Source organism: Poecilia formosa, unplaced genomic scaffold (genome assembly GCF_000485575.1).
Source record: "Poecilia formosa unplaced genomic scaffold, Poecilia_formosa-5.1.2 Scaffold1, whole genome shotgun sequence".
Classification (NCBI taxonomy): Eukaryota; Metazoa; Chordata; class Actinopteri; order Cyprinodontiformes; family Poeciliidae; genus Poecilia; species Poecilia formosa.
Window position 1 is genome coordinate 4,110,893 of NW_006799940.1, and position 24,159 is coordinate 4,135,051.

A 24,159-nucleotide genomic window follows, 5' to 3' on the forward strand; every position below is an offset into this window, starting at 1 on the left:
TTTCCTTCTTTCACATGTTTTCTGCATTAAAAACTTCAAACAGATCTTTTTATTGCACTCTTTAAACAATGGTTCTCTTCTTGCCACTCTAATTAAATAAAATCACCTCCAAAACACAAAGAAATTTGTGGTTGTAGCATAAAAAATGGTCTCAAAGTTACAGACACCAACAACAGGAGAAAACTAAAACTGCGTAACCAAAATAAAATGTAAACAGCTGAAATTTGACATTAAATAACCATAATTTGATCAGAAATTCTTTGGGGCAGTTTATTAATATTAATGGGACACATATAATGCAAACTACAGCACCATTATGGTGTGGGAAAAGTGTGAAGATTGTATGGTAAATCTTTTGTCTTTTGATTTTGGTATTTTTTTTTTGCAAGTTTACTCCTTAATTTTTAGGCTACAACTTATTTAGGGTTTTTGCCTGTTTGTTTTAGATGGTTGTTTAAAAAAAAAAAAACAAGTTCAAACTGTTATATTGCGTTTGAGATACTTCAAATGACGACGGTGTAAAAATACGGATTTTTCTCAAACCTGGCAACCTTGTCCTCAACCGCCCTGTGTTTGTATTTGTTATGGACGCTGGCTGAGCGCAAATTCAACCAATCAAAACGAGATAAGTCATGATTGGTTGGTTTTCTGTGACAGAAAAAGAGTTAAAGTATATTTTATTACCACTAGGGGTCCCTATTGCTACCATTCATTTAATGTAGACTACCCTAACATGCCCACTTCGATTATTTTTTTTCACTGTGGAGAAGACTGATGGCAGCAGATATGCAATTTGTTTATATGCAAATATTGCCGAATAAATCAAAATTATCATCCTATTATTAAAATCTAGTTGCAAAACATGGCTTTGTGGGGGAATTTCTGATTTTTAATATATATTTAACTACATATTTCATTCCACGCTGTTCATCTGACAGCTACACTGTGAACCTTGGATATTGAGAACTCTGAGAAGCCTCCTCCCCTTCTTAAAAAGGTTTATATTTAGGTGCAGTTACTCCAGGGGCACTGCTAGTGTGGCAGTGTGGCTCTTACCCCACAGAAGCAGTAATAACTCTTGCTTTAGAAAAGAAAGGAACTAAAAGTGATTAGTTTAAGACAACACAGGAAGTTATTTTGCAACTTCGCATGTTGTTTCAGCAAAGAAAAGTCCCCAACTTGAAGTAGTGGCACTAGAGGGTTAGATGATGGAGGACAGAAACCATCCAGAGAAGGAACCTGTGGTTGAAGAAACAAAGGTGAAAGTGCTTCTTGACACTGAGGCGTCACTGGAGGCTGATGGCAATGTTGACTACGGGATCACAGGAGCAAACTCCATCTACTCGGCCATTCTCAGCAGAAATGAGGCCGTCAAGGATGCAAAGCGCCTGAAGACCTTTTTGGAGCTGAGGGATAAATATGTGACGAAGCACGTTCTTTTTGAGGACCCTCTCTTCCCTGCAAACGACTCCTCACTTTTTTACAGCGAGAAACCCACAATGAAGTTCGAGTGGAAACGTCCCTCAGTGAGTATACCCTTCTCGGTTTTTGTCAGATGCTTCAGGATATGTTGCACCTAACAGAGTGGAGGCTTTAAGTTGTCTATAAAACCTCTCCACAACAAACCCTGTATATCTCAACACCTCCAATGCAGCATATGGGCAAAGCATTTGGTTGATATGGCAGCAATGAGAAGCAAGTGCATTCTTGTGGGTTATCACCTTCCAGTCACACTCAGCAGACTAACACTGGAAAATGTAAAGGCAAAGTCACACTTGTCCAGTTTTCTGAGACACACATGAGTTTGAGATTTGTCTTTGACCACATGTAACCTTTTGTAGCAGGTGTGACAGGAGCGTTTGGCAGAAACTAGCATCATTTGAGAAACTTATCCCAACCCAGAGTACCGGCCAACATACTGACACAGATCTGCACGCTAAAAACAAACATAGACATTGCAGAATCCTTATCTAAGACCCGAGCTTACAGCACTGAATACCCTTGTAAACTGTGGTTAAAAACGAAAACATTCAAAACTTAAGGAGTGCCGCAACGGAAGATCAAACGTATAAACAGAATAATCTGTTTATACGTTTATACGAGGAAAAGTTACAGAAGCATTCTTCAATTTATGCTTTACTTTTGTAAGCTGACCAGAATTTCTGGTTCTTTTTGTTAGTAATCATTGATTTTCTGTTTCCTTGGTGAATAAACATAATCAGACTAAATGTTGGATTTTGCATATGCAGTATAAACACGAGTTTCAAAGAAATCATATTTGAAGACTTTAAGATGAGAAAACTGACACCAACCTGTCCAGTTTAAACAACTATTTGAAGTCAAACCGTGTGCTTCAAGGTCAAACAACCTTTTTTGGATAAAACTAGTTCTCAGCATGGGTGTTTGGTCATTTATGTAAAAGAAATGTGTCTCACCTTGTCACAGTTGACTTAATTTGGGATGTGATTTCTGCACGATCACCGATAATTTATGCAGCTTGAGGCATTTGGCTGAGATTAGTGACACATGAATCCCTTCCGGGGGGGTCAGCAGTGGAGCAAGCTCTAATTTAAGAACATGACTCCAACTTTTTAGACCTCTGTGTTGGTAGCTCATGTGCACAGGATATCAGAGTTAACCTGATTTAATATGTCCCTTGTTTACTTTTGCATTTTCTTACCTTTAAATGCACCTCAGGGTGGTTTAAAGGGACAAATTTGAATCCAAATTGTTGGAAATATCAATTAATTTAATATATTACATTGTTGACATTCGATAATTGTATGTAACATTTTTTTTTTTTTTTTTGCCTTGCAGGAAATCTGTGAAGATCCCCAGTTCATCGTCGATGGAGCCAACAGAACCGACATCTGCCAAGGAACTCTGGGTAATTCTTTAAGCTGGTCCTGCTTTCACAGGCAACGTTGCATTAGCATGCTGCTTTTCAAAACTGTAGCATAATCCCAGTCCAGAGCAGTCTGGAAAATTATACAATTATAAAATATTTTAAAGATTTAAGATGCAAAAATAATTAATAAAAAAAAAATGAAATGGTTTTTATATTCAATTTAAAATATTTGATCATTAATTTTTCATATTCCCAGCTTTTTATGGTTTACTGAGGTACTTGAAACCCACAAATAAAAACACATTAATAAAATAAAGAGGTCAGTTTCCTTGTTTTTTGTCTCTAACCAATTCTGTGTCTGCGTCTTAAACTATGATTATTTAACTCTGCATGGGTAAACTAGCAAACAAACTTCTACATTTTTAAAAAATTACTTTCACTAGCATAATAAAATCAAGGTTGCTTTGAGAGTGAGATAATTCAGTTCAGTTTTAAGAAGACTTTGTGCTTAAGAATGGTTGCATAGGTTGAAAAGCAGCGAAATGTCCCTTTACAATGATTCCTAACGGAGGCAAATGTTGTGAAGCTTCTGATCTCGTCACCATCAAGACGTTGATTTTATACAGACAAAATGACACATCTACAGCTAATATTTTTATTTATGTATGAATTATAATACATTTATTTACTTATAAGTTTACATTAAAGGGTTATAAATAAAAAAAACTTATTTTTCTATAATTGGTGGATCAACAGCGGCTTTTTAAAAAATACGCAGTGTGTTCATCGCAGATAAATTTAACATTTTAAACATTTTGTCTGACTTGGATGAAAACGCAAAGTTAGACAAAATATTCTCTTACTAAACTGCATTTCTAAACAAACTGCATTTATTTTTGATCTACTCATTTTACTTCTACTGTTATTGAAAGAGTAACTGCACCCGGCGCTCAAGCCAAAGATGCTTCACGACTTAAACGCCATGGAACAACTTTCATTGTAACTGTTGGTGAACACCTGCTGCAATGTGGCTCAGAGTCAAATGTTTGCTTGGAATAAACCCACGGCCCTCATAGATCATGAATCTGTTGGCAGGGGACTGCTGGCTGCTCGCCGCCATCGCCTGCCTGACTCTGAACGAGAAGCTGCTGTACAGAGTGATTCCTCCGGACCAGAGCTTCACTGAGAATTACGCCGGAATCTTCCACTTTCAGGTTTCATATCAGTGTTGATGCGAGGCGGAGCTGAAGACGAAAGTTTGTGGCACCGTTTTTAAAATATTGCCACCTTCCTAGAATAATGGCCTATGTCAATGTTTGTACGGACGAGGGCAGATACTGTTATTCTGCTGTAATGCGCAGCGTTTTATTTGGAGAAAACTGAATACGGTGTATGACCACAAACACCTAATTCTGTCAAGCACGGTGGTGAAAGAGTATTATTCTGGAAAAAAGGCACTAGTTGGTGTCAGGAGTAACATTTTAAAATGCAAGGGCCTCAAATTCAGTGACCTGATAAAGTAAATTTACATAAAATTTGTGCTTAGAAAGGACAGACTCATAAAAAAACAATGTATGAAAGTTTATGATTTCATACATACCTACGTAAATACTATGATGGTATACCATCTAATTTTCACAAGTCACTGTAAAAACACAAATTAGTGCTGAGGATACTGATAAGAGAGTCCCATACCTCCGTGCAAATGTAATTCTTGATTTATTTTCTTAAAGAAACATTGGTTTTAAATACACTCCAGAGATATTTATTGGCAGTTTTAAGTGATAAATCCCAAGAAAATAAAAATTATAGCAAAATCTCAGTCTCATTTCATGTGACTGAGGTCAAACTGTTGTGTTCACAGCCAAACAGACTTTAAAATGAAACTGGAAGAAGTTAAAAGGAAATAAACAATATAAAAAAAAATCTAAGAAAGAAGTGGCAACAATTTATCCATTAGTTAATATGAACAAACATCTTATTATTACAATAATTCTTTAAAAAAAACAAAGATAATGTTGCATCCAAAACTCAGAATAACCAGAAAAACTAAAATGAAGTCTAATTTATGCTCTCACATAAAGGTGGTGGGATTTCATCTTTGCCTGGTGACGGATTTCACATCTTTCTCTCACTCAGTTCTGGCGTTATGGTGAATGGATCGACGTGGTTGTGGATGACCGCATCCCCACCTGCAACAACCAGCTGGTTTTCACCAAATCTTTCAGACAGAACGAGTTCTGGAGCGCTTTGTTGGAAAAAGCTTACGCCAAGTAAGGAGCGTCTGTCTACGAGGCTCAGCCAAGACCTTCTTGTTTAAAAGCATATTTATGACATATTGTTTCCTCTGGATTAGATGCAAACTTATGTCATAAGAAAAGCTTTTATGAAGGAACACAGGAAACCAGATGTCTAATCAAGATGTACACATTTTGGCATTCAACCAAGAAACTTCTCATGTTTCCTGAGTTGGCTACAGAAGCTGCGATAAAAGCCGTTGAGGTCAGACACCTCAGCAATGCTTCGAGAATGATTGACCTCTCTCTCTCAGGTTGCACGGATCTTATGAGGCACTGAAAGGGGGAAACACGTTGGAAGCCATGGAGGATTTCACAGGTGGAGTCACTGAGTTTTTTGAGCTGTCCGAGGCACCTGCTGATCTCTTCACCATCATGAGGAAGGCGCTGGAGAGGGGCTCGCTGATGGGCAGCTCCATAGATGTGAGTGTTGGAGAAAACACTCCATTTTTACTGCAAAAAGCAGTAAAAATGCAGTAAAGATGTTTTTTTTTTCTCCCTAAAGAAGCAAAAAGTAGGCCTTCTGTCAGCTGAAGAACATTTCACAACTGGTCTAAATCACTTTAACCTGCCTTGTTGCAAATAAACTTTACTAAAAAAAAAAACAGGACATCTTTGTTTTGAAATGTCTGCCAGGTTTCCTCCACCAGTGAAATGGAGTCCCGAACTGACCAAGGGCTGGTCAGGGGTCACGCCTACTCCATCATTGGCCTGGAAGAGGTGCAGCAGAAATGTCATTTGAAAGCAGACTTACACGTCCTCGCAGTGGAAGACGTTTCTAACGTGAAATGGGATGTGGTGTTTTCTCAGTGCGACGAAGTCTCAAAGGACTCCAGAATCCGCCTGATTCGTCTACGCAATCCCTGGGGATTTGTGCTCTGGAAAGGTCCCTGGAGTGCCAAGTAAGATGCAAAACGGCTAAATGGCTTCTGCAAACTAATTTAAAATCAAGTATGAAATCAAGAATAATTGCAAATTAAAGATATAAAGTCAAGTGATTGTTCTGCCGATCTTTTTCATAGGTCAGATGAGTGGTCGACTATTTCTACTGCAGACAGGGAGAATCTGAAGAAACAGACGGTGGAGACAAGTGAGTTCTGGTGAGTGAAAAATGCTGTAGCATTTCATTTTGTTTTTAGCGTTTAGTTGTTTAATAAAAATTTACCCGAAACATGAAATTTTCAGACACCAGATGTTCCTCATTCCAGGCCAAGGATCGCAATTTTATTCAAACTTTTTTCCGCTCTCCTTACAAGCTTTATTTTTGGTCTTTTTTTTTTTTTTTTTTTTTTTTTTTTTTTTTTTTAAACCAGGATGTCCTTTGATGAGTTCAAGAAGACTTTCACCAAACTGGAGATGTGTAACCTCACCCCCGACGGACTGCAGGACAACGAACGGATGACCTGGACGGTTTCGGTCAATGAAGGTCGCTGGGTGAGAGGCAGCTCTGCTGGTGGCTGCAGGAACTTCCCAGGTTTGTCTTTCAATTAACACATTTTTTAAATTAAACTTGGAGAAAAAAAAATCTAGTTTAATATCACAAATTCCCTATAGACACATTTTGGACAAACCCTCAGTATCGGCTTCAGCTTTATGAGGAGGACGACGACCCAGAGGACGGGCAGGTGGCCTGCACTGTTGTCGTAGCCCTGATGCAAAAGGGTCGGAGGATGCAGCGCCATAAAGGAGCAAAATTCCTTACCATTGGATTTTCTATCTACAAGGTTGTGTTTACATGGCACATTTATTCTCAACATCAATTGAAAACACTAAAAACTCTGCTTCAAGCCTAATTTTTGGTTTGTTCTGCAGGTGCCAGAGAAGGTACAGTATACCCCGTCTTCAAGAATGATCCGATTGGGACTTTCTCCAAGGCTGCGTGTGTTGACTGAAGATGTTAAAATGTGCAGATGCAAGGCCAGAATCAGCATCTGCAGAAGGACTTCTTCCTCTACACAGCCTCCACAGCCAAGTGCAAGAGCTACATCAACCTGCGGGAGGTGACGGAGCGTTTCCGACTGCCTCCGGGAGAGTATGTCATCGTCCCCACGACCTTTGAACCCCACGTGGAGGGAGAGTTCATCCTCAGGGTCTTCTCTGAGAAGCAGAGCACATCTGAGTAAGTATCTCTGATGCTCCAGTTACATTCGGAGGGCCAAAGTTAGGGATTAAAATTTAAAAACTAAATAAGAATGAACGTTGGTAATTTATGTCTGTGTTTTTCTTTCCATAGGGAAGTAGGGAGCACCATCGATCAAATAGAGGTTTGCACACTGATGGTAGATTTATAGTGGCTCATGTTGTAGCATCTGGATTGTTTTTTTTTTTTTACATGTTTACAGAAATGTATAAGAATCTATATAGTTTTTCCAGTTTTTGAGGGTTTGAAGGTTTAGAGATAGGTGACGGTTAAATGTTAAGGCCAGTGGCTTTAGTAATGTTCAGGACTGTTTTATTGTACAGGGACTCAAAATATGCTGCTAAATCTGTATCAGAAATGAATAATATAGACAGACTGAATAATTAAAAACTAAAACAAATAATATAATAAATTGTGCTATATTGGGACATCTATGGAATAGAATGAAATTTAACTGTTAGCTGTGTCTTACATTTATCATTGCTATTCATTTTCTTGCCATCAATTCATGTGTTTTCTAATCTATTTATCTACTTTTTTTCTCTGTTCCTCCTTGTCCTTCAGCAAGACAAGAAAAAGAAAAAGAAGGTAATAACAGAATAATGCTGAAATTCAAGGATTTTGAGCTAAATGTATTCTTAACATGTGGAAAAAGTAGCCCCCACCTTCCTTCAGATCTTTTACTTTAATTTTTCCTTAAATGTTTTGTCATCGAAGAAATGTTCATTTCAGACAAAAATAACTTAAGACAAACCTAAAATGCAAATGACCATCAGTTTGTGATTGTTCGCTTGCATTATTCAGCAAGATAAGGATCTGAAGCCCTCCAAAACAAGTCCACCTCTGCACAAATTTCCACACTTGAAACTGATTGAGAAGCTTTAAAAATGCTTTACTCCAACTATTAATTACAGTAAAGCATCTTTACTCTAATTAATGGAGTTAAAATGCTCTGTTAGTAATTAAGTTTTTTCTTACTATGACTTGACAGCAGACACCAATTCCTCCTAGTGATGCTTCAAAATGGGAAAGGCAAGAGAACATGTCATTCCAATTAGGTTCTTGATGTAAGGGAGTGGCAATAAGTTTACCTTATCAGTGAAAACTACAGCAAAGGAAGCGATGACTCCTTTGCTGTTGTTCAGTGTGAGATGCTAGCAATGCAAGGAAAACTGAATTTATTTCAAGGTTTTCAGCCATTTTTTTATTTGTTTAGGTCATTGTTGTTATTTTATGCAATTAACTCTTTTGTATTTTTTTGATGTCCTCTTTCATATTGGGGGGTGTCACACACGCCAGCCTATTGTATTTGTATCAGACAGAGCGCGCGCCAACAAAGAAATTGAGCATGACGGCATTCAGGGGGAAAAGAGGAAGAAACCAAAGGTAATAAACTTTAATGCTTTAATGCATCTACTTGTCCATGGGAAGCATACTTGAAAAATGCTTGTGATTTATTTTTCTTCTCATTCATTTGTTAGCGTAAGCTGCTGCAAGACGAAGAAGAGACTGAGGAAGAGAAAAAGTTCAGAGCCATTTACAAACAGATTGCAGGCGATGTGTGTATGCAGGAATGAGACAGATTTACAGAAACTATCATGTCTCGGCTGTTTAATCAGGCAAATATCTCCTCCCTCCCTTAGGACATGGAGATCTGTGCAAACGAACTCAAGACGATCATGAAGAACGTTCTTTCTAAACGTAAAGAGCTACAATTTGTTTACAGCACCCATGTAAGGTTTTTATATTCTGATCTTTGCTTCTTTTTATATTTTTATTTTTTTTATTATTTTATAGATAGTGAGATAAAGACAGAAGGCTTCAGCCTCGAGACGTGTCGAAGCATGATCGCCTTAATGGATGTATCCTTTAAAATGCTAAAAGCAGGAAGTTGTTTAAAAACACGGAGGGTGTTTCCCTGCTGACTCGTGGATTCACAATGAATGAATTTTCTATTTTGATCAAGTTTTTGGGGAAATGTGGCACAACCGGTCAGAAGGTTCAACGAGAATAAGACTTCGCAACATGATGGCGCTTCCAAGAATTGCTCAAAAACAGGAAACTGTTATGACAGATTTTAGTTTTGTTAGTAATTTAGGTCGGAGAGGAGTTATTTTTCTTTAAGTGGCTTCATAAAATCTGTTTTGTGAATTAATAAATGACTGCGCATTATTATTGTATTAATTTCAGGACTTTCGTTGGTTCAGTGTGTTTTAAAAGATACAAAACTACCGGAACAAACAGATAAAAATCTATATTACGCACATGACTTATTGAAACACTAAGGACTGAACTTTTTAAGTTCTTTTTGCATTTTACTTCCATAGAAACTTTTTTTTAAGAAATTGACTTTATGGATTGCTTTAGCATCTCAGCATTGCTAAATGGTCTTCATTAGAAACAATATCTAGTTTTGTGAACTTATGTTTCTGTGACCAACCGTTTCTCAGACTGATGGATCGGGGAAACTGAATTTCCAGGAATTCAAACACTTGTGGAAAAAGATAAAAGCATGGCAGGTAGGACACATTCAGCTCTGATTTAATGTCTGGTGATGCTGACGGGTGTTGGGTCCACATATCTTCGTTTTTTTTTTTTCCCAGCTCATCTTCAAACGGTACGATCGAAACAAGTCCTGCTCCATCAGCAGCTTCGAGATGAGGAACGCCGTCAATGACGCAGGTGGGAAAGAAGCCATTTAATCAGTTGTAGATACTGGTAGATATTTGGTCTACATTCTAACTGATTTTAAACTTAAGTTGTACATCACTGGGCTTAAAAAAAATGTTTCCATCTCTGCAGGGTTTCACCTCAATAAACAGTTGTACGACATCATAGCCATGCGATACGCAGACGAACACCTCAACATTGACTTTGACAGCTACATCTGCTGTTTTGTGAGACTAGAGGGAATGTTCAGTGAGTCAAAACATTTCAACACTTAGCTTTTCATGTTAGAGACACACAAAAAAACAAACAAAAAAAAACAACACTTTTTGCCTTTTCGCTAAGGGAAAAAGTGAAAAATAACCAAATTAGAAGAATCAACCTTTTTCATATTCCACATAGGAAGTCAAAGGTCGCACTGTTGGCATAAACTAGATGGGAATAAGTTGCAGGATTCACAAAGATGATAAAAAGAGATCTGATTTGTCTTTATCCGTCTGTTTTTCAGGGGCCTTTAATGCCTTCGATAAAGACGGAGACGGAATAATTAAACTAAACGTCCTGGAGGTAAGTCGCTTTGTTTATTTCTATGGTTTACGTTGGCGTTTTGTGTTTCAACTCTTTAAAACTTAAATCTGCATTTTGTAGAAATCAGTGAGCTTTTCTTTTGGCATAACCCGCAGAGGATATTTGACTGCTGATAAAAAATAAATAAATAAAAAATAACTCCTATTTAATAGCTTTAGCAAGTTAAATATGCATCTGTTGTCAACCTCTTGAAATGCACATGATCATGAGCTGGAAGTGGATATTGCAGCAAGACTTTTTATATTCGTTTTGCATTGCTTAAACATTCAAATATCAAAAGAATCAGAAATATTTCACACACAAAAAAAGTCTTTTCCACTGGGTTTGCTGGTTTCCCTTTAAGTGGTTTGTTCTTTGGTTACAAAATATTACAAAAACAATTTTTAGGATGCATCTAAATCTAATTTACGACTAAAATAAGGATTAAATTCTTTGGATAAATACCATTAAAAAAAAAAAGGTCAATTAAAAATGTTTTTTGTGTTATCTTCCAGTGGCTTCAGCTGACGATGTATTCCTAGATGAAGATTACCCGGCGATCTACTTGATCACACCTCGTTAAGAGTCTGGACTCTAAAAGTCATTAAATCATGTTTCTGTACTGTTAATGCCGTTAAATCCAGGTTTTGACTGCAAGTTTAATCAACATTGTGGCTTAAGCATTTAATTTTCGCTTATCAAAGTTTTCAATTTCATCTCAGGCTACGAAAATATTTTAAAAAATCTCAACGTTAATGTTATAAATATGAAAGAATCTGTTTGTTAAATCTTTCTGGAAACAATATTTAAAAGAATGAGGGAAAACATGTTTGTTTTGCTTTATTACCGCACACAAACGGTACGCATTACTGTTGAGCAAAAAGCATAAAGAAAGTTAAATGAATTATGGAGCACTACTTTCTTTCTTTCTTTATTCCTGCAGGAATTACACGGCAAAATACAGAAACGTAAAACATTTTTTGCTATAATGATTTTTACTCTTTCACCAAAACAAGATCAATGTCAGTCTGATGGACATGAAAGATAATTTCAACTCATTTTTATTAAGTATTATAATCCTTAAAAACAGATCAGTATTTTACACCAGTTGGGTGATATTGGTGTAGTGCACCTGGATGACTAAATCTGCTGAATTATTACACCATTATGTTTATGTTTATAGTGTAAACGGCCTCTAACCTATGCAATTATGCTGGAAGATGTCGGCATTATTATTTTTGTTTCAGTGCACAAATAATACTTAAAATGGATTATTTGTAGAAATGATCTGAAGGATTTGCTTCATGTATGAAATAACGTCAATTTGGTATCAACTAAAATTGTGTCAAGTAGCTGGTGAAAAATTAGGATGACTGATACTTTCTACCATGTAGACAAAAAAAAAAAAAGAAAAAAGAAAAACTGGACAGAGGAAATACTGTCAAAACTGAAAAAAATTGAGGTTTCTCTTTACGTCTGATGCTGCAGATGTTTCCAGGAGAAAGTCAGATGTGACGATTTAAACCCTGAATTTGTTCCAGAATATCAACAGCAGCCGCGTTTCTACAAAGGAAAGAACAAAACGCCGAGATTCTCTGCATCGTCTTCTGCATAGCTTCGACTGCCATCCTGTCAAGGCTGCAGCTTGCATTCACTATCAATGTGGTTCTGCATGTGTTTGGGCAGCTCCTGCAGGAAAATCCCAAACAGAACAGCTTACAAAGTCAACATATTTATTACATATTTAGTCAAGTCATCATATTTATAGGAAATATGATGCTTATATGCCAAGAATATCTGAATCCGTCACAGGAGAGGAGAAGTCTGAAGCAGAAAACAAAAAGTTTTAAAGCTCTGAGCAGATATTAAAATAAATGCAATGGGTCCCATTATTAAAAATCTACTCTTCTCATTTTATTAAATATTCATAAAGTTCACAAAATTACATCTAAAAAAGCTCTGCAAAAAGAGTTATGTCGCTTGAACTTTTAATATTTTGTCTTTAATGTTATAACACAAAGTAGTTCATTATTGTCAGTGGAAGGAAAATGATTAAACGCTTACCTGTTTGACTGACTGCTGTGTGCTGAAAAAATGGTTGCACTCCTTCCAGCGACATTTGACCGTCTGCAGATTGGAGTTGCTGTGGTCTTGGATGAGGTGCTGAAAGAGATGCTCCTGAATGCCAAAAATCAGGGAGCAACTCTGCCACTGGACAGAGGACAAACATAACCACATAACACACAAACAAATAATAAAAAAAAAAAAGAAGCCACTGTGAGAGGGTTAAAGCTTCCCGTCTGTCTGCAGTTCTTACCCAGCAGCGGTAGTTTTTCATCAAGTTGAGTTTTACAGCGTGAACGCTGCCGTCGTAGCAGCCTGTGTAGATCTGTGTGAAACGATTCATCAATGCATCTGAAAATCCAGCATTTTAATACCCAAGGCTGGTTTTAGTCCACTTACCACGCTCTTGTGCACAGCCATGCACATCACCATGTCACTGTGACCCCCGTAGACCTGCAGACGATCATGGGACTACAAAAACAAACCAGACAGCATGCTTGAAGTGGTTTCATGCCCACAGGTCTGACTGACATAATTCACACGGAAGCAAATCTCAGGATTCAACGAGGCCACGAATACCTGCAGCTCATACACACGAACTAATTTATCCACGCAGGCCGTCACCATCACTTTCCCCAGAATGACGATGGATGTGACGGCGTGACCGTGACCCTTGTAGATCCGAACCAACTCCCCAGTCTGTAAGCATCAATGACAACAGAGAGCATGAAGCTGGAAAGAAATACAGGTCTAGATGGTCACAAAGCACAAATTAATGTTTAAAAATCATCACCTTACTGATTGCGCACACTCTGATTTATTCAGAATGTGGCCAGTTCATGTGGAGGACTTACATGGATGTTGTGGGCGTGGACAGATGTGTCACTGGAACCACTAAAAACCAGATCATTCACCACCTGAAAACAACAGAAAAGTAAACTAAAACAAACAAAACAGCAACAGATGTTTGAGAAACAGCAGCCTGAGCTGTAGAAAATCAGCCAGAGAATAATATGGTGTAAAAGAAGTTTAAAGGAACGCTGCAAATGTTCTCAGCTCATGCATAACCTCCACGTGTTGGTTTAACACATCAAAGGCATTGCGGTTTGTTATTACAAGTTAAAACATGAAGAGGTTCAATTGATATCAATTCCTTTGCAAGACACTAAATTATAATGCCAAAGCCATTATGAGCGGAGATAAGGAAACAATAGGAAGCTGATTGTTACTCTGAATCTTTCCCTAAAGAGTGTCTACTATCGCTCTTTTTCATGTAAGTGCAACAGAAATGATCCTAACATAGAGCAGAAACATGTTACGGTATTAGACGGCGCGCTCTCGTCACCTTCATACAGAGCACGGTCTTGGTGTGACCCTCCAGTGTCCGCAGCAGCAGGCCGCTCTTGGCGTCGCGGACGGTGATGGTGCTGTCGTACGACCCGACCAGCAGCAGGCGCCGCGCACCCTCCTGAGACGTGCCGAGGCAGCTGACGCCGCGTGGGCCGTGGCACTCCAACACGTCCAGCTCCTTCAGCGTCTAAATGACGACATGCGGGGAAAACGATGAGGATTTCGCCTTTTTTCTGCGGCCTCAAACGGTTCAGATTTGATGGAGAACGGCTGCTGACCTTCAGGTCGTGGCTGATGACAGAGCCGCTGGCGAGACCGACGTACAGAATATTCCAGGCGATGTGCAAACACAGCACTCTGTCTGGTAGAGTGATCTGCTCAAGGCACTTTTTAGACTACAAATCAAGAAAAATACAGACATCCAAAGTGTAAAAGAAGAGTCACTACTGATAAATAATTCCTGATTTCTTTCAACTTTCAGGAGATATATTTTAAGGGTTGTCTGAGGAAAGTCTTAATGTAATGCAATAACCCCAGTCATCCACCAATAAAGTAATATTTGATATTAAAGATCTGAAGCACTAAAAGCTTTTCACATTAATCAGCCCTCTTGAAACTAACTTTAAGAATTTAAATAGAGTTTCCTACAAATTTTTGGCAGAAAATCTCATTTTATATACAGAAAACTGCAAAATCCATGAGATGGATGGATGCAAAGAAGGGGAGGATGGAAGACGGAACTAAAGAAAGAAGGAAAGAAGGAAAGAAGGAAGAAATGGAGGAAGGAAGGAGAAAAGATTTGCAGTGTTTTTAATGTTTTCAGAGGCATTTCGTACCTTTATGCTGTAACAGCGGATAGTTTGGTCACTGGATCCGGTGTAGAGGCGTGCCAGCATGTTCGGCAGAGACGACACCAACAGACAGTTGACTTTGTTTGTGTGACCCTCAAACACCGCTTCACACTCTCTGGTCTGAATTAATGAAAACACATTTTTTTTAAGACTCCGTTCATGTGTGAGACAATAAGGTTTCTCTGTTTTGTGAAGGCTGCTTTCGAATCTCCAGCATCCTACCAGCAGGTTGTAGGCCCGGGCCGTGTTATCTCCTGAGCACGTGTACAGCTGTCCGTTGTGGATCTGGAGGCCGTGGACGGGGCCGGAATGACTCAAAAACTCCCCTAAATAAGGTTCCTTTTCTTCCACAGACTCTGGAATATCATCGTGTTTAGACGCATCATTTTTTTTTCAATGTGGTGCATTTAAAAAGACAAAAAAATAAAAAAAATAAAGAGACACCCTTACCTGCAGGCTGACTGGCATCTTTTTTCTGCTTAACTGCAGGCTCAAATTTCCTGTGAGATTGGAGAAACAGAAGTTGGCAAAACAGGCACATTCTAGAAAACAGGGGTGTCCAAACTTTCTCTCACTTGGGCCAAAATTATTGAGTATTAACGGGTCAAGAAAATGAAAAAAAAAAAAGAAAAAGAAATAAAGTAACCCAATTTTTTTCTTTTTTGCAGGAAAGAATGTTGTTTATTGTATCGTTATTCAAACATTTAAAGAATTTTGCACATTTACGTTATCAAATGAAAGACTCAGGCTCGGTTGATCAAATTCATTTTTAGTTTTAAACAGAGGATTTGGGTCGCTTTCTTTCAAAACATTTGCTATATTTAGCTGAGTTGAATAAATTAAATAAAAGCTAAGCGGGTGCAGCAAAGTTAGCTTTTCAGTAAAAGTCTCAATAGACGTTATAAGAGGTTGGTGGTAAAAAGATGGATAAAATGTGCCATATTTAACATTTTCCTTTGTAAAAAAATGATGTTGGTAATAATATTAAAATTAAAAAGTTCAAGGAACAAATTTGCATCATTCTTGAACTGCATTTGCTGCGTTTTGGACGCCCCCTGCCATAAAAGTTCCTCTTTCCTTCAGAGACTTGACCCCAGCTCACCTCTCCGTCTCACACTGCTGAGACGTTTGCGTGCTCGCACAGCTCAACTCCAGGCTCACAGACTCCTGGGGATCTTCGGGCTGCTCTGGAGAAACTGTCTCTGCTGAATCCTCACATTCTGACTCCTCAATGTGTATGACATCCAGGGTGGAGGCATTTACCACCTCCACTGAGTCGTCGCTCTCGTTGCCCTCATCGTCCTCATCGTCCATGCGCGACGCTTTCATCTGCTCCTTTCCAGGCTCTTCTCCTATATCCTGTTCTGTGGTTTGATTTTCTTGTGCTCCTTCCACAACATCCGAAGACTGTATTCGTTTTTCCAAAACCTTGGTCTTTCCACACGTCAACCTGTCCCTCATCTCCTGCTCTTGCTGCCTGGCAGAGGATTCAGGAGGAGGTCCGTGAGCTGAAGTGGGGACCTCAGTGGTGGGTTGCAGACCAGAGGGTACGGACAGATGACTCGTCTGTCCCGCTGCGACTACACGAGTCACCTCTTGCTTCGGCGACCCAGCCAGCCGGGCAAGGGGAGCCGGCTGAGGTAGAGTCATGAAAGAGGCCGGGGTTGCTGCAGGCTGCTGCAGGATCAGTGAGGAAGGAAAGGAAGTTGTTGACATGGTGGATGCAGAACCAGGTGAGGAGGTTCTCTGCTCAGCTGGAGTAGCTCCAGAGTATCCTTCTGTTAGAGATAATTATTATCTTTTAGGAGTCATAATCATCTATTATAACATTTGTTTGAATTGTTAGTCTGGAAGGCAATCTGAAATGAGCAAAGCAACTCGTCGGAAGGATTGGCAGTAACTACTTACCTTTACTTGAATAACATTTTGGGGGAAAAAAATTACTTTTGAAAGTATTTTTACTCAGATGTATTTTTATTTTTTTTTACTTACGCAATAAATCAATAATAATAAATATTGCGATAGATCAATATCAATAGATAATACAACTGATAGAATATTCAATTTATAGAATATTCAGTGAACTCTGATCCACAACGCCACAGCATTCTGGGAGATGTAGGCAGAGGAAAAGCTTTAGCCGCTCAACCTTGGGTGGAATCAACTGAGTCCGTCAGTCTTTGGTTACCCAGCAACAACCTACTGGGTAACAAGCAGCTTCAAGTTCCCATCAACTTCGGTTACCTAGCAACAACTTGATGAGTAACTTCTGCTAAAGTGCCTCTTAACTCCGTAAAAACAAATAAACAACGGTGTGGAGTGAAAACTGTGGTCAGAACAGTCATGCTACCAGTTTGGTAATATTTCAGATATTTCAAACAATAATCTAATCAATAATTATCAATGTCGACTACTATGAAACACTTATATCATGATAAGTTTTTCGGCCATATCGTCCAGCCAACATTTTTTCTTAAGTTGGTAAAAGAAGTTTCAAGTTTGCAATCATTAACGTATCATTAACGTTTCATTTTTGTGATTAAATGACTTCATACAAGATGATTTATTTTACCTTGCATTCCTTGCAGGATCTCAATGCGTTGTGTTCTCAGGTTGTTGACCTCAGCTGTAACCTGAAAGGAAAAGAAAACCAGAGGAAAACATTAAGTCACCATCTCTGAAAGACAGAAAGAGAGAATAAAAGATGCTGCGTTTTTCAACAGCCAGCGGGACCTGTTGTTTCAGAAGCAGCAGTCTTTGGACCTCTGCGTATGCAGATTGCAGCGCATTGCGCGCCTGGACCATAGACTGCTCCAGATCCTGCAGCGAGTGGCTCAGCTCGTCCTCCCGGAGCGAGACAGCCAGCAGCTGGTCCATCCGACTCTGGTCTGCATGGTGATGCAAGACTTTTAGAAACACAGCACAGTACAATCTGAACAAACACTATCAAGTATTGTCCACAGCTACTTATAAAATACACACATTTCCTTCAGATTGAAAGATGGAAATCATTGTTTTATTAAACATCAAAACTAACCAGTCAGCGCTAATGCATATTTTTCAAATGATCAAATTTCTCAGTCCATTTTACAGTCAGCAAACAAATATGAATTTATCTGCAATGTTTCTATGAAGGTCAGGCTTCAATTACAAAGGCCTGTAAAAGACAAACTGAAAGTATGGGCAGAAGAAAAGATGGAGTCTCTATATTTGATCTTACTAATTTAAAAAGGGCAATTCATAAAAACAAATTTCTTATTTTTGCAGACTGTAGGAACTCTGCAGTGTTTTAAAAAAACTTTTGTTTAACGTACATAAAGCCAATAGGTAAAACAATGATTTCCCATATTTTAGGTATTATGTTCCCTACCCTAAGAGAGCCTGAGGAAACACCACATACTAGCTTTTTTGTCTGATTTGTAAATAAAAAAAACCTTTTGAATTACTTATGACCCAACAGTTTATAGAAGACACATAAGCAAAAGATTTTCATGTACCTAAATTATCCTTTCTTGATTTTGTTTTCCTCTTTTTACACCTTGGTCTGTCAGAAAGGTCGCCTTCCTGCAAAAATACCCAATAATGAACTTCCACCATTGTAAAAGGTCATCAAACTGGATACCGCACTTTAAAGCCCAACTTACTTCCACTATACTGACTGTCCTCTTCCTGCTCACTTCTTCATCCTCATCCTCCACTTTTGGTTCCACTTTTACAGTAACCTTTTTTGCCTTCTTGTGGCTGTAGCTTGCCTGGGGGACATTGGGTTTCTCTGAATAGTCCCGTGTCTGGAAGTCTGACTGCGTTTCAAGGTGACTGCCTTGTGAACAGGGCAGAGCGGGAGACGGGACTAAAAGGTTGTCTGGAACCGATTCCCAATGGAAACCCTCAGATAGCAGCAGGTCACCTTCGTGCAGTGGGCGTTCAACGTCTGTCGGCTGGGTTCCAAACTCGATTCCGAACCTGAACGAGAAACGAAGAGAGGTCACCAAGAGGTCAAGAGATCAAAATAAACACCTTGTGCCAGGAGAAGGTCCTCACCGAGGCGCGCCTTTTAAGCTCTTCCTTTTCAAATTGCTGTACATCTCATCCCAGTTCAAACTGCTCTTGGCTCCTGATTGGTGATGCAGCTTGTCTAGGATTGGCTTATGAATGGTCTCTTTTGCTGCTTTAGCCGTACTGGATTTGTGGGCAACCCGGACTTTAGGAGATTTGGTAAAATTGGGCTCAGCGGGCATCACGGAGGTCGAAGCATTGATGGTGATAGTGGAAGGAAAAGCATCAGCATTAGCAATGGTAGCATGGGTGCTGGCCAGCTCAGTCTTATCCAGAGTTTCTGCCTGCTGGTCTGCAGCATTTTGCTTCTCTGCGCTGTGATCCTCAGTGTGGCCGTTCCCGTTCTGCCGCCGGGCTTCTCGATCCGCCCTGCATGGCTCCCTGACGCCAAGTGTTCTCCTGATTTGCTTCAGCATGAAGCCAATATCAACGTCCCGCACAGAAGCCTGACTGTCAGATTTGTTTTCGGAATCCCCCGGAGCCGAACTGCTTGAACTTTCTGGCCAAACCGAGTCGGTTTTCGGATGTTTTGGTTGAGTGGAATTCCCTTCTTCTGATTGGTTGTGATCAAGCAAGTTGGCTCCATCTTGAGGGAGCGGTCCGCTGGTGATGAAACAGTTTCCCACGGGTTTCTGCTCATTAAAGTTGCTCTGGCTCACTTTGGGCATCATTTGTTTCGACGGGCCAGCTGGAGGCCTAGAGTAGCTATATGGACTACTTTCGAAACAGTTCATTTCCCCTTGGTAACACTGGTCGTTGGCAAAGTAATCATTATGCCATTGCTGGTTCTGATGCCAGCCGTATTGGTAATGAAAAGGCTGACCAGCAGGAGCTCTTGGCTGATAAGGTGGTCTCCAGTTCTGATCAGGAAATGTTCTGTATAGAGGTGGTTTCTGTATGGGGAACATTTTGTTCTCCTTATTTTGAATGACACCACAGTTGCTTTCTGGGAAGTGTGGCTGCTGCCACTGATTTGGAGTTTTCATTTGCATTTGTTTGGGTTGTTTTGGTATTGTTTCTTTGGCGTCCAGTATCCTGTTTTGGACTCCATGTTGCTGCGTCTTTGCACACCTTTGCCCGACTTCCTGCTTTTTTTTCTTTTTAGTCTTCCTCTCTTCTTTCTTTCTGAAAATACAACCATTCTTTTTATATAATCAACTTTCATTTAGCTAGGCTTTCCACAATTTACCACAAGGCACGCTTTAAAAGGTTGCTTTACTCTTCCACCACGCAACAGGAATGCTGGACAGAATATTTATTTTTGTGCATGCTGGACAAAACTTCTTTCTAGAGGTATAAAAACATACGTCTAAAAATAAGTCAATTCCTTCCTGTTTTAAATGGAAAAAATGCTAGAATTTTTAAAAGAGCCCTGTTTAATTAATTTATTATATAAAGCAAGGTGTCCCCCGGAAAACTTGCTAAGCCCAGTGGTTGGGCTCTAAGGCACTCATTCATCCAGTGGCCTGTTGTGTTTTTGAGTTAAAAAATGTTTAAAGTTGACAGGAAATTTGAAAATATCACTTGATAATTATGTGTTATTGAAAGATTGGAAGATTAATACCCAAACACCAACTATAAAGTCTTTAAAATACAAAAATTTAAAAAAATCTTAAATAAGCGATGCTTAGCCTGGCGGGGAACAAGTAAAGCCTGGTGGCCTACCAGGCTTATCATAGGGGTTAGAAGCCTGTAAAGTCTTCTAATTGTAAATTTATGAATCAGTATGTTTATGTTTAATATAATCAACGTTATACTAAGGGTCGAACTGTTTTTGTAATAAATGTATTTTTTATGATGTGGACCCCATGAAGAGTAGCTATTGTCACAGCAATGACAATGGCTACTTGTCATACTACTACTTGTCAAACAAATATTCAATCTGAATATTTGCAAAATAAACCCACTTTTTTGTCTGCAACAGGAAAGCATTAAGCAGATGAAATTCTTACTTCAGTCTGGTCAGTTCCTTGTTTCTCGTCACAATGCTCTTTATAGTAGCTGAGCTGAGAATCTTGAACAGAGACAAAGGCTTAATATTTCTGCTCTTCAGGTTCTTAAGCCGAATTTGGTGCTCAGATGTTAGGATATGATTGGCGTATGCTTTCAAATCCAATGAATTTATCTTGCATGCCTGGCAATTGTGAATGGCATCTCTATTGAAATGAAGACAGAAATAATACATCATATATAAAGAAAATACAGATGAATTTCTAGCTTTCAAACAATTCAATATTTTTAAAAGATAATACTTTATGACAAAAATCCTATCAATGCAATAATATAAAATCATAATCCCGGAATGATACAAGTTTGAGTTTTATAAAGGCTTGTTAAAACATGCCTTATGGATACAACTTTTAGAAACTGATTAAAGACAAGGCCTGGAAATACAAATATTTTTCCATAATAATCCAGATGTGGAAAATGTCAAACTCTATTTCCAACAGCATTGGACCTCTTCCAATATTGATCAAATGATGCTGATTTCTGGGGAGGGCTAGTGCAACAGCATGTTTCCGTTTTAGTGAAATCATACATCATTGTTATGATAATAATAACGACCATAACAATGACGTTTTTGTTACTGTATCCCAATTCACAATGTGCCACATTTCTACAACATAAACACGTAAAATATTTATTTTTGCTGTCACAAAAAATGGTACTTACTTGCCCACCGCCTTGTCCAGCTCACTGTGATGTTGTATGCTGTGCATATGATCATGTTCTTCCTGCAGTTGGGGAGACAAAAACAAAGTTAGATTTTTTTAATGGAAAAAAAAGAAAGAAAAAAAATCAAATCAAAATTTGTAATAACTACAGCCACTTACATTTTTTAAATATTCGTTGCGACATACAATGCAGTAGGTTTTCTTCACCTTTGCGAAGGATGGCTTATTTCTTTTGTTCGGCTTCTTTATTTTCTTCGGCTTCTTTATTTTGTTCTGTTCGTCTGCCATGTCTGAACAACTCTGATCCTGAGTCCAAACTGCAAAAACTCACCGTCTCTACCTTGTTTTTGCACTGGTTTAAATACCAATGATGTTATCAAGGAAAAAGACCAGTCAAGAGGCAAGCTCCATAAAATGTTTCAATTGTTATTTTTAAACAAATAAATCCATGACAACGTGGTATTAAACTGAAATCTCTGAGAATTTAGTTAGCAGTTGCACATTAACAATCGAAGCGATTCCAAAACAACGATACACTGATTTAAAGAACATTTAAGTAAGTTTTGCTCGGATTTTCAAATGTAACAAAACAGTAAAATTATTAAAACAAGTTTTGTAAATACCTGACAAAATTCACATGGCTCCAAAACCCTTTTCTTTACGTCGCCGCCATGTTTGCTGACGTATTTTACGTCCAATTTGACGTCGACCAATAGTTCATCCTTGTTAGCACCGGAAATTCCAGTTTTTAGATCTACAAACCATGGGGATGAAACAGCTTAAAGTCATCCGCACCATGTTCTCACATTGGATGTTGTATAGATCTGATGAATGTCCTCCTGCGGAAGAGGGGCTACTCCTAACAAATATTCAGCTAAATGTTAGCTATTAGGGGCGTATTGTTGTAACACTATTTTTTGTTTGTTTTGTCTCATTTCATGAAAGTTTAGGTCAACATGTGCAACGGTTGTGTGCATAAAGAATACCCGGACCGGGTAAGTTAAAGCTGCCGATATATCTCAAAAGTTTCATTTGTCGTGGTGGCATACAGAATAATTATGTTGTTTCAGGGCAACACTTGTCTGGAGAACGGCTCCTACTTGATGAACTATCTGGGCTGTGCGAACTGCCATCAGAGAGACTTTGTGCTGATCAGCAACAAGGCCACCGAGGATGATGATGGGGAGGAAATTGTCACATATGACCGTTAGTGTCCCTTGTCCAATCACGAATACATTATAACCTACTCTTTGACTTTTTAAGCATTTTGTAACATTACAGATACAAACTTGATTATTTTTTGTTAGGATTTCGTGTGATAGAAAGTGTGGGAAATAATTTTTTAAAATTGCTTTTACGTATAATAATCTAAAAAGTGTGGTGTGCATTTTTTAGCCCTTGTCGGTATGTTGTGCTACAATCTTTTGGCTGCAGTTTCAGTATCTTGCCAGGGAAAGTGTGACTTTCGGTGTTAGTTCTCCACCAAACCTAACATTCTGCACAGAGGTAATATTTTTCCTTGAACCCTATTGCTACTCTTCCACAAAGAAACAGATTTCAGGAGAGCAAGCTGTAACTCAGCAGCTCCTCCAGAGGGACCATGGGGACCTCTTGGCTGCTTCTCATATTGTTCTCTTTGCTCAGTTTAGTCAGTTTAGGAGAACAACTATAGTTTGGCAGATTTGCCGTTGTTCCATCTTCTTAACATTTTAAAACAATAGATTGAAAATCATATGCCCTAACCTTTGTAAGATATTCTCTACATCCATCTTCTTGATGTTGTTGATAAACATTACTCAATATAAGCTCACTATAAAGGTGAGTAAAGTTTTATTTAGTGGTATTACGATAAAGGGGGCTAGTAAAAAATGTGCACCTTACTTTTCAGGTTTTAATGCTTAAAAAAAAAAGGTCAAACTTAATTCCCTTTCCACTTCATAATTAATGCGTTACTTGTCAGACTGTCTTTCCAGTAGCTGGTGGTCCATAACCAGCACTTTGAGGAAACGTCCACTAATCTCTTTGTCTTTCCAGATGTCTGCAAAAACTGTGACCACGTCATCGCCAGACACGAGTACACGTTCTCTGTTGTAGACGAGTATCAGGTGAGTGATGACATCTTGATTTATCTCCAGCGCTCGCTTGGATCCACGGACTTACTCAGATGGTCTTACATCCCTGTTCCGTCGGTGCAGGAGTACACGATGCTCTGCATGCTGTGTGGAAAGGCTGAGGACTCCATCAGCGTGCTACCGGATGACCCCAGGCAGTCTGCGCCTCTCTTCTAAATATGAGAAACAGAAAACTGCAATTTCCAGCTTCTCGCCAACATGGATGACACCGGCTGCCCTTTAAAAGGTTCCAGTCGCCAATCATCACCCATCGAAAGTGAATACCGGGCTTTGCTGCTTGCTTTAAAATAGTTTTTAGATGTTGGCAGTTGAGCAAAATTTTATTATAGAAAAAAACACAATCCTCTATATTTTAATTGATAATTGACTGTAAATAAAGATTTTTGTACTGCTGCATTGGGTTGGAATCGTTTCAAAAGATGTGCTGCTTACCCTTTCTCACTTGGTTGGTTTGGATATATTGAATTAAATGAAATCATTTCATGAAAACGTCTTTTTGTGCTCTTTGTCCA

The 24,159-nt window shown here is 38.8% G+C and overlaps 3 protein-coding genes across 6 annotated transcripts; 2 read left to right on the plus strand and 1 right to left on the minus strand.

Annotated features, from left to right (window-relative positions):
* The first annotated feature begins 1,022 nt into the window (after positions 1–1,022).
* capn3b (calpain 3b) lies at positions 1,023–11,423 on the plus strand. 2 transcript variants are annotated; one of them, XM_007546023.2, is made up of 23 exons: positions 1,023–1,526; positions 2,818–2,887; positions 3,944–4,062; positions 4,988–5,121; positions 5,400–5,568; positions 5,782–5,865; positions 5,956–6,047; positions 6,168–6,245; positions 6,459–6,619; positions 6,700–6,869; positions 6,958–6,969; positions 7,056–7,264; positions 7,379–7,409; positions 7,850–7,873; positions 8,585–8,671; positions 8,767–8,844; positions 8,929–8,986; positions 9,083–9,147; positions 9,736–9,804; positions 9,889–9,967; positions 10,088–10,204; positions 10,461–10,519; positions 11,035–11,423. In XM_007546023.2, exons 1-23 carry the CDS (start codon positions 1,206–1,208, stop codon positions 11,059–11,061), a joined length of 2,313 nt encoding a protein of 770 aa, XP_007546085.1. In that variant the 5' UTR covers positions 1,023–1,205; the 3' UTR covers positions 11,062–11,423. The 2 variants fall into 2 exon arrangements, with proteins under 2 accessions (XP_007546085.1, XP_016524267.1); XM_016668781.1 differs by having other exon boundaries at positions 7,850–7,865; positions 8,583–8,671.
* A 139-nt stretch (positions 11,424–11,562) lies between these two features.
* On the minus strand, positions 11,563–22,231 carry znf106b (zinc finger protein 106b). Of its 3 annotated transcripts, none has more exons than XM_007545995.2 (21): positions 22,139–22,231; positions 21,675–21,867; positions 21,514–21,575; positions 20,793–20,996; positions 18,826–19,965; positions 18,429–18,747; positions 18,282–18,348; positions 17,518–17,672; positions 17,357–17,417; positions 15,887–16,562; positions 15,235–15,284; positions 15,007–15,140; positions 14,770–14,904; positions 14,212–14,328; positions 13,929–14,120; positions 13,438–13,500; positions 13,163–13,282; positions 12,983–13,054; positions 12,837–12,908; positions 12,584–12,730; positions 11,563–12,208 (listed from the first exon to the last, which is right to left on the minus strand). In XM_007545995.2, exons 2-21 carry the CDS (start codon positions 21,801–21,803, stop codon positions 12,152–12,154), a joined length of 3,972 nt encoding a protein of 1,323 aa, XP_007546057.1. In that variant the 5' UTR covers positions 21,804–21,867; positions 22,139–22,231; the 3' UTR covers positions 11,563–12,151. The 3 variants fall into 3 exon arrangements, with proteins under 3 accessions (XP_007546057.1, XP_016524252.1, XP_016524257.1); XM_016668766.1 differs by having other exon boundaries at positions 17,518–17,690; XM_016668771.1 differs by lacking the exon at positions 18,826–19,965 and having other exon boundaries at positions 17,518–17,690; positions 22,139–22,230.
* Positions 22,232–22,362: 131 nt separating this feature from the next.
* churc1 (churchill domain containing 1) lies at positions 22,363–24,051 on the plus strand. The gene is made up of 4 exons (XM_007546035.2): positions 22,363–22,510; positions 22,586–22,721; positions 23,550–23,620; positions 23,711–24,051. Exons 1-4 carry the CDS (start codon positions 22,472–22,474, stop codon positions 23,801–23,803), a joined length of 339 nt encoding a protein of 112 aa, XP_007546097.1. The 5' UTR covers positions 22,363–22,471; the 3' UTR covers positions 23,804–24,051.
* The last annotated feature ends 108 nt before the right edge of the window (positions 24,052–24,159 follow it).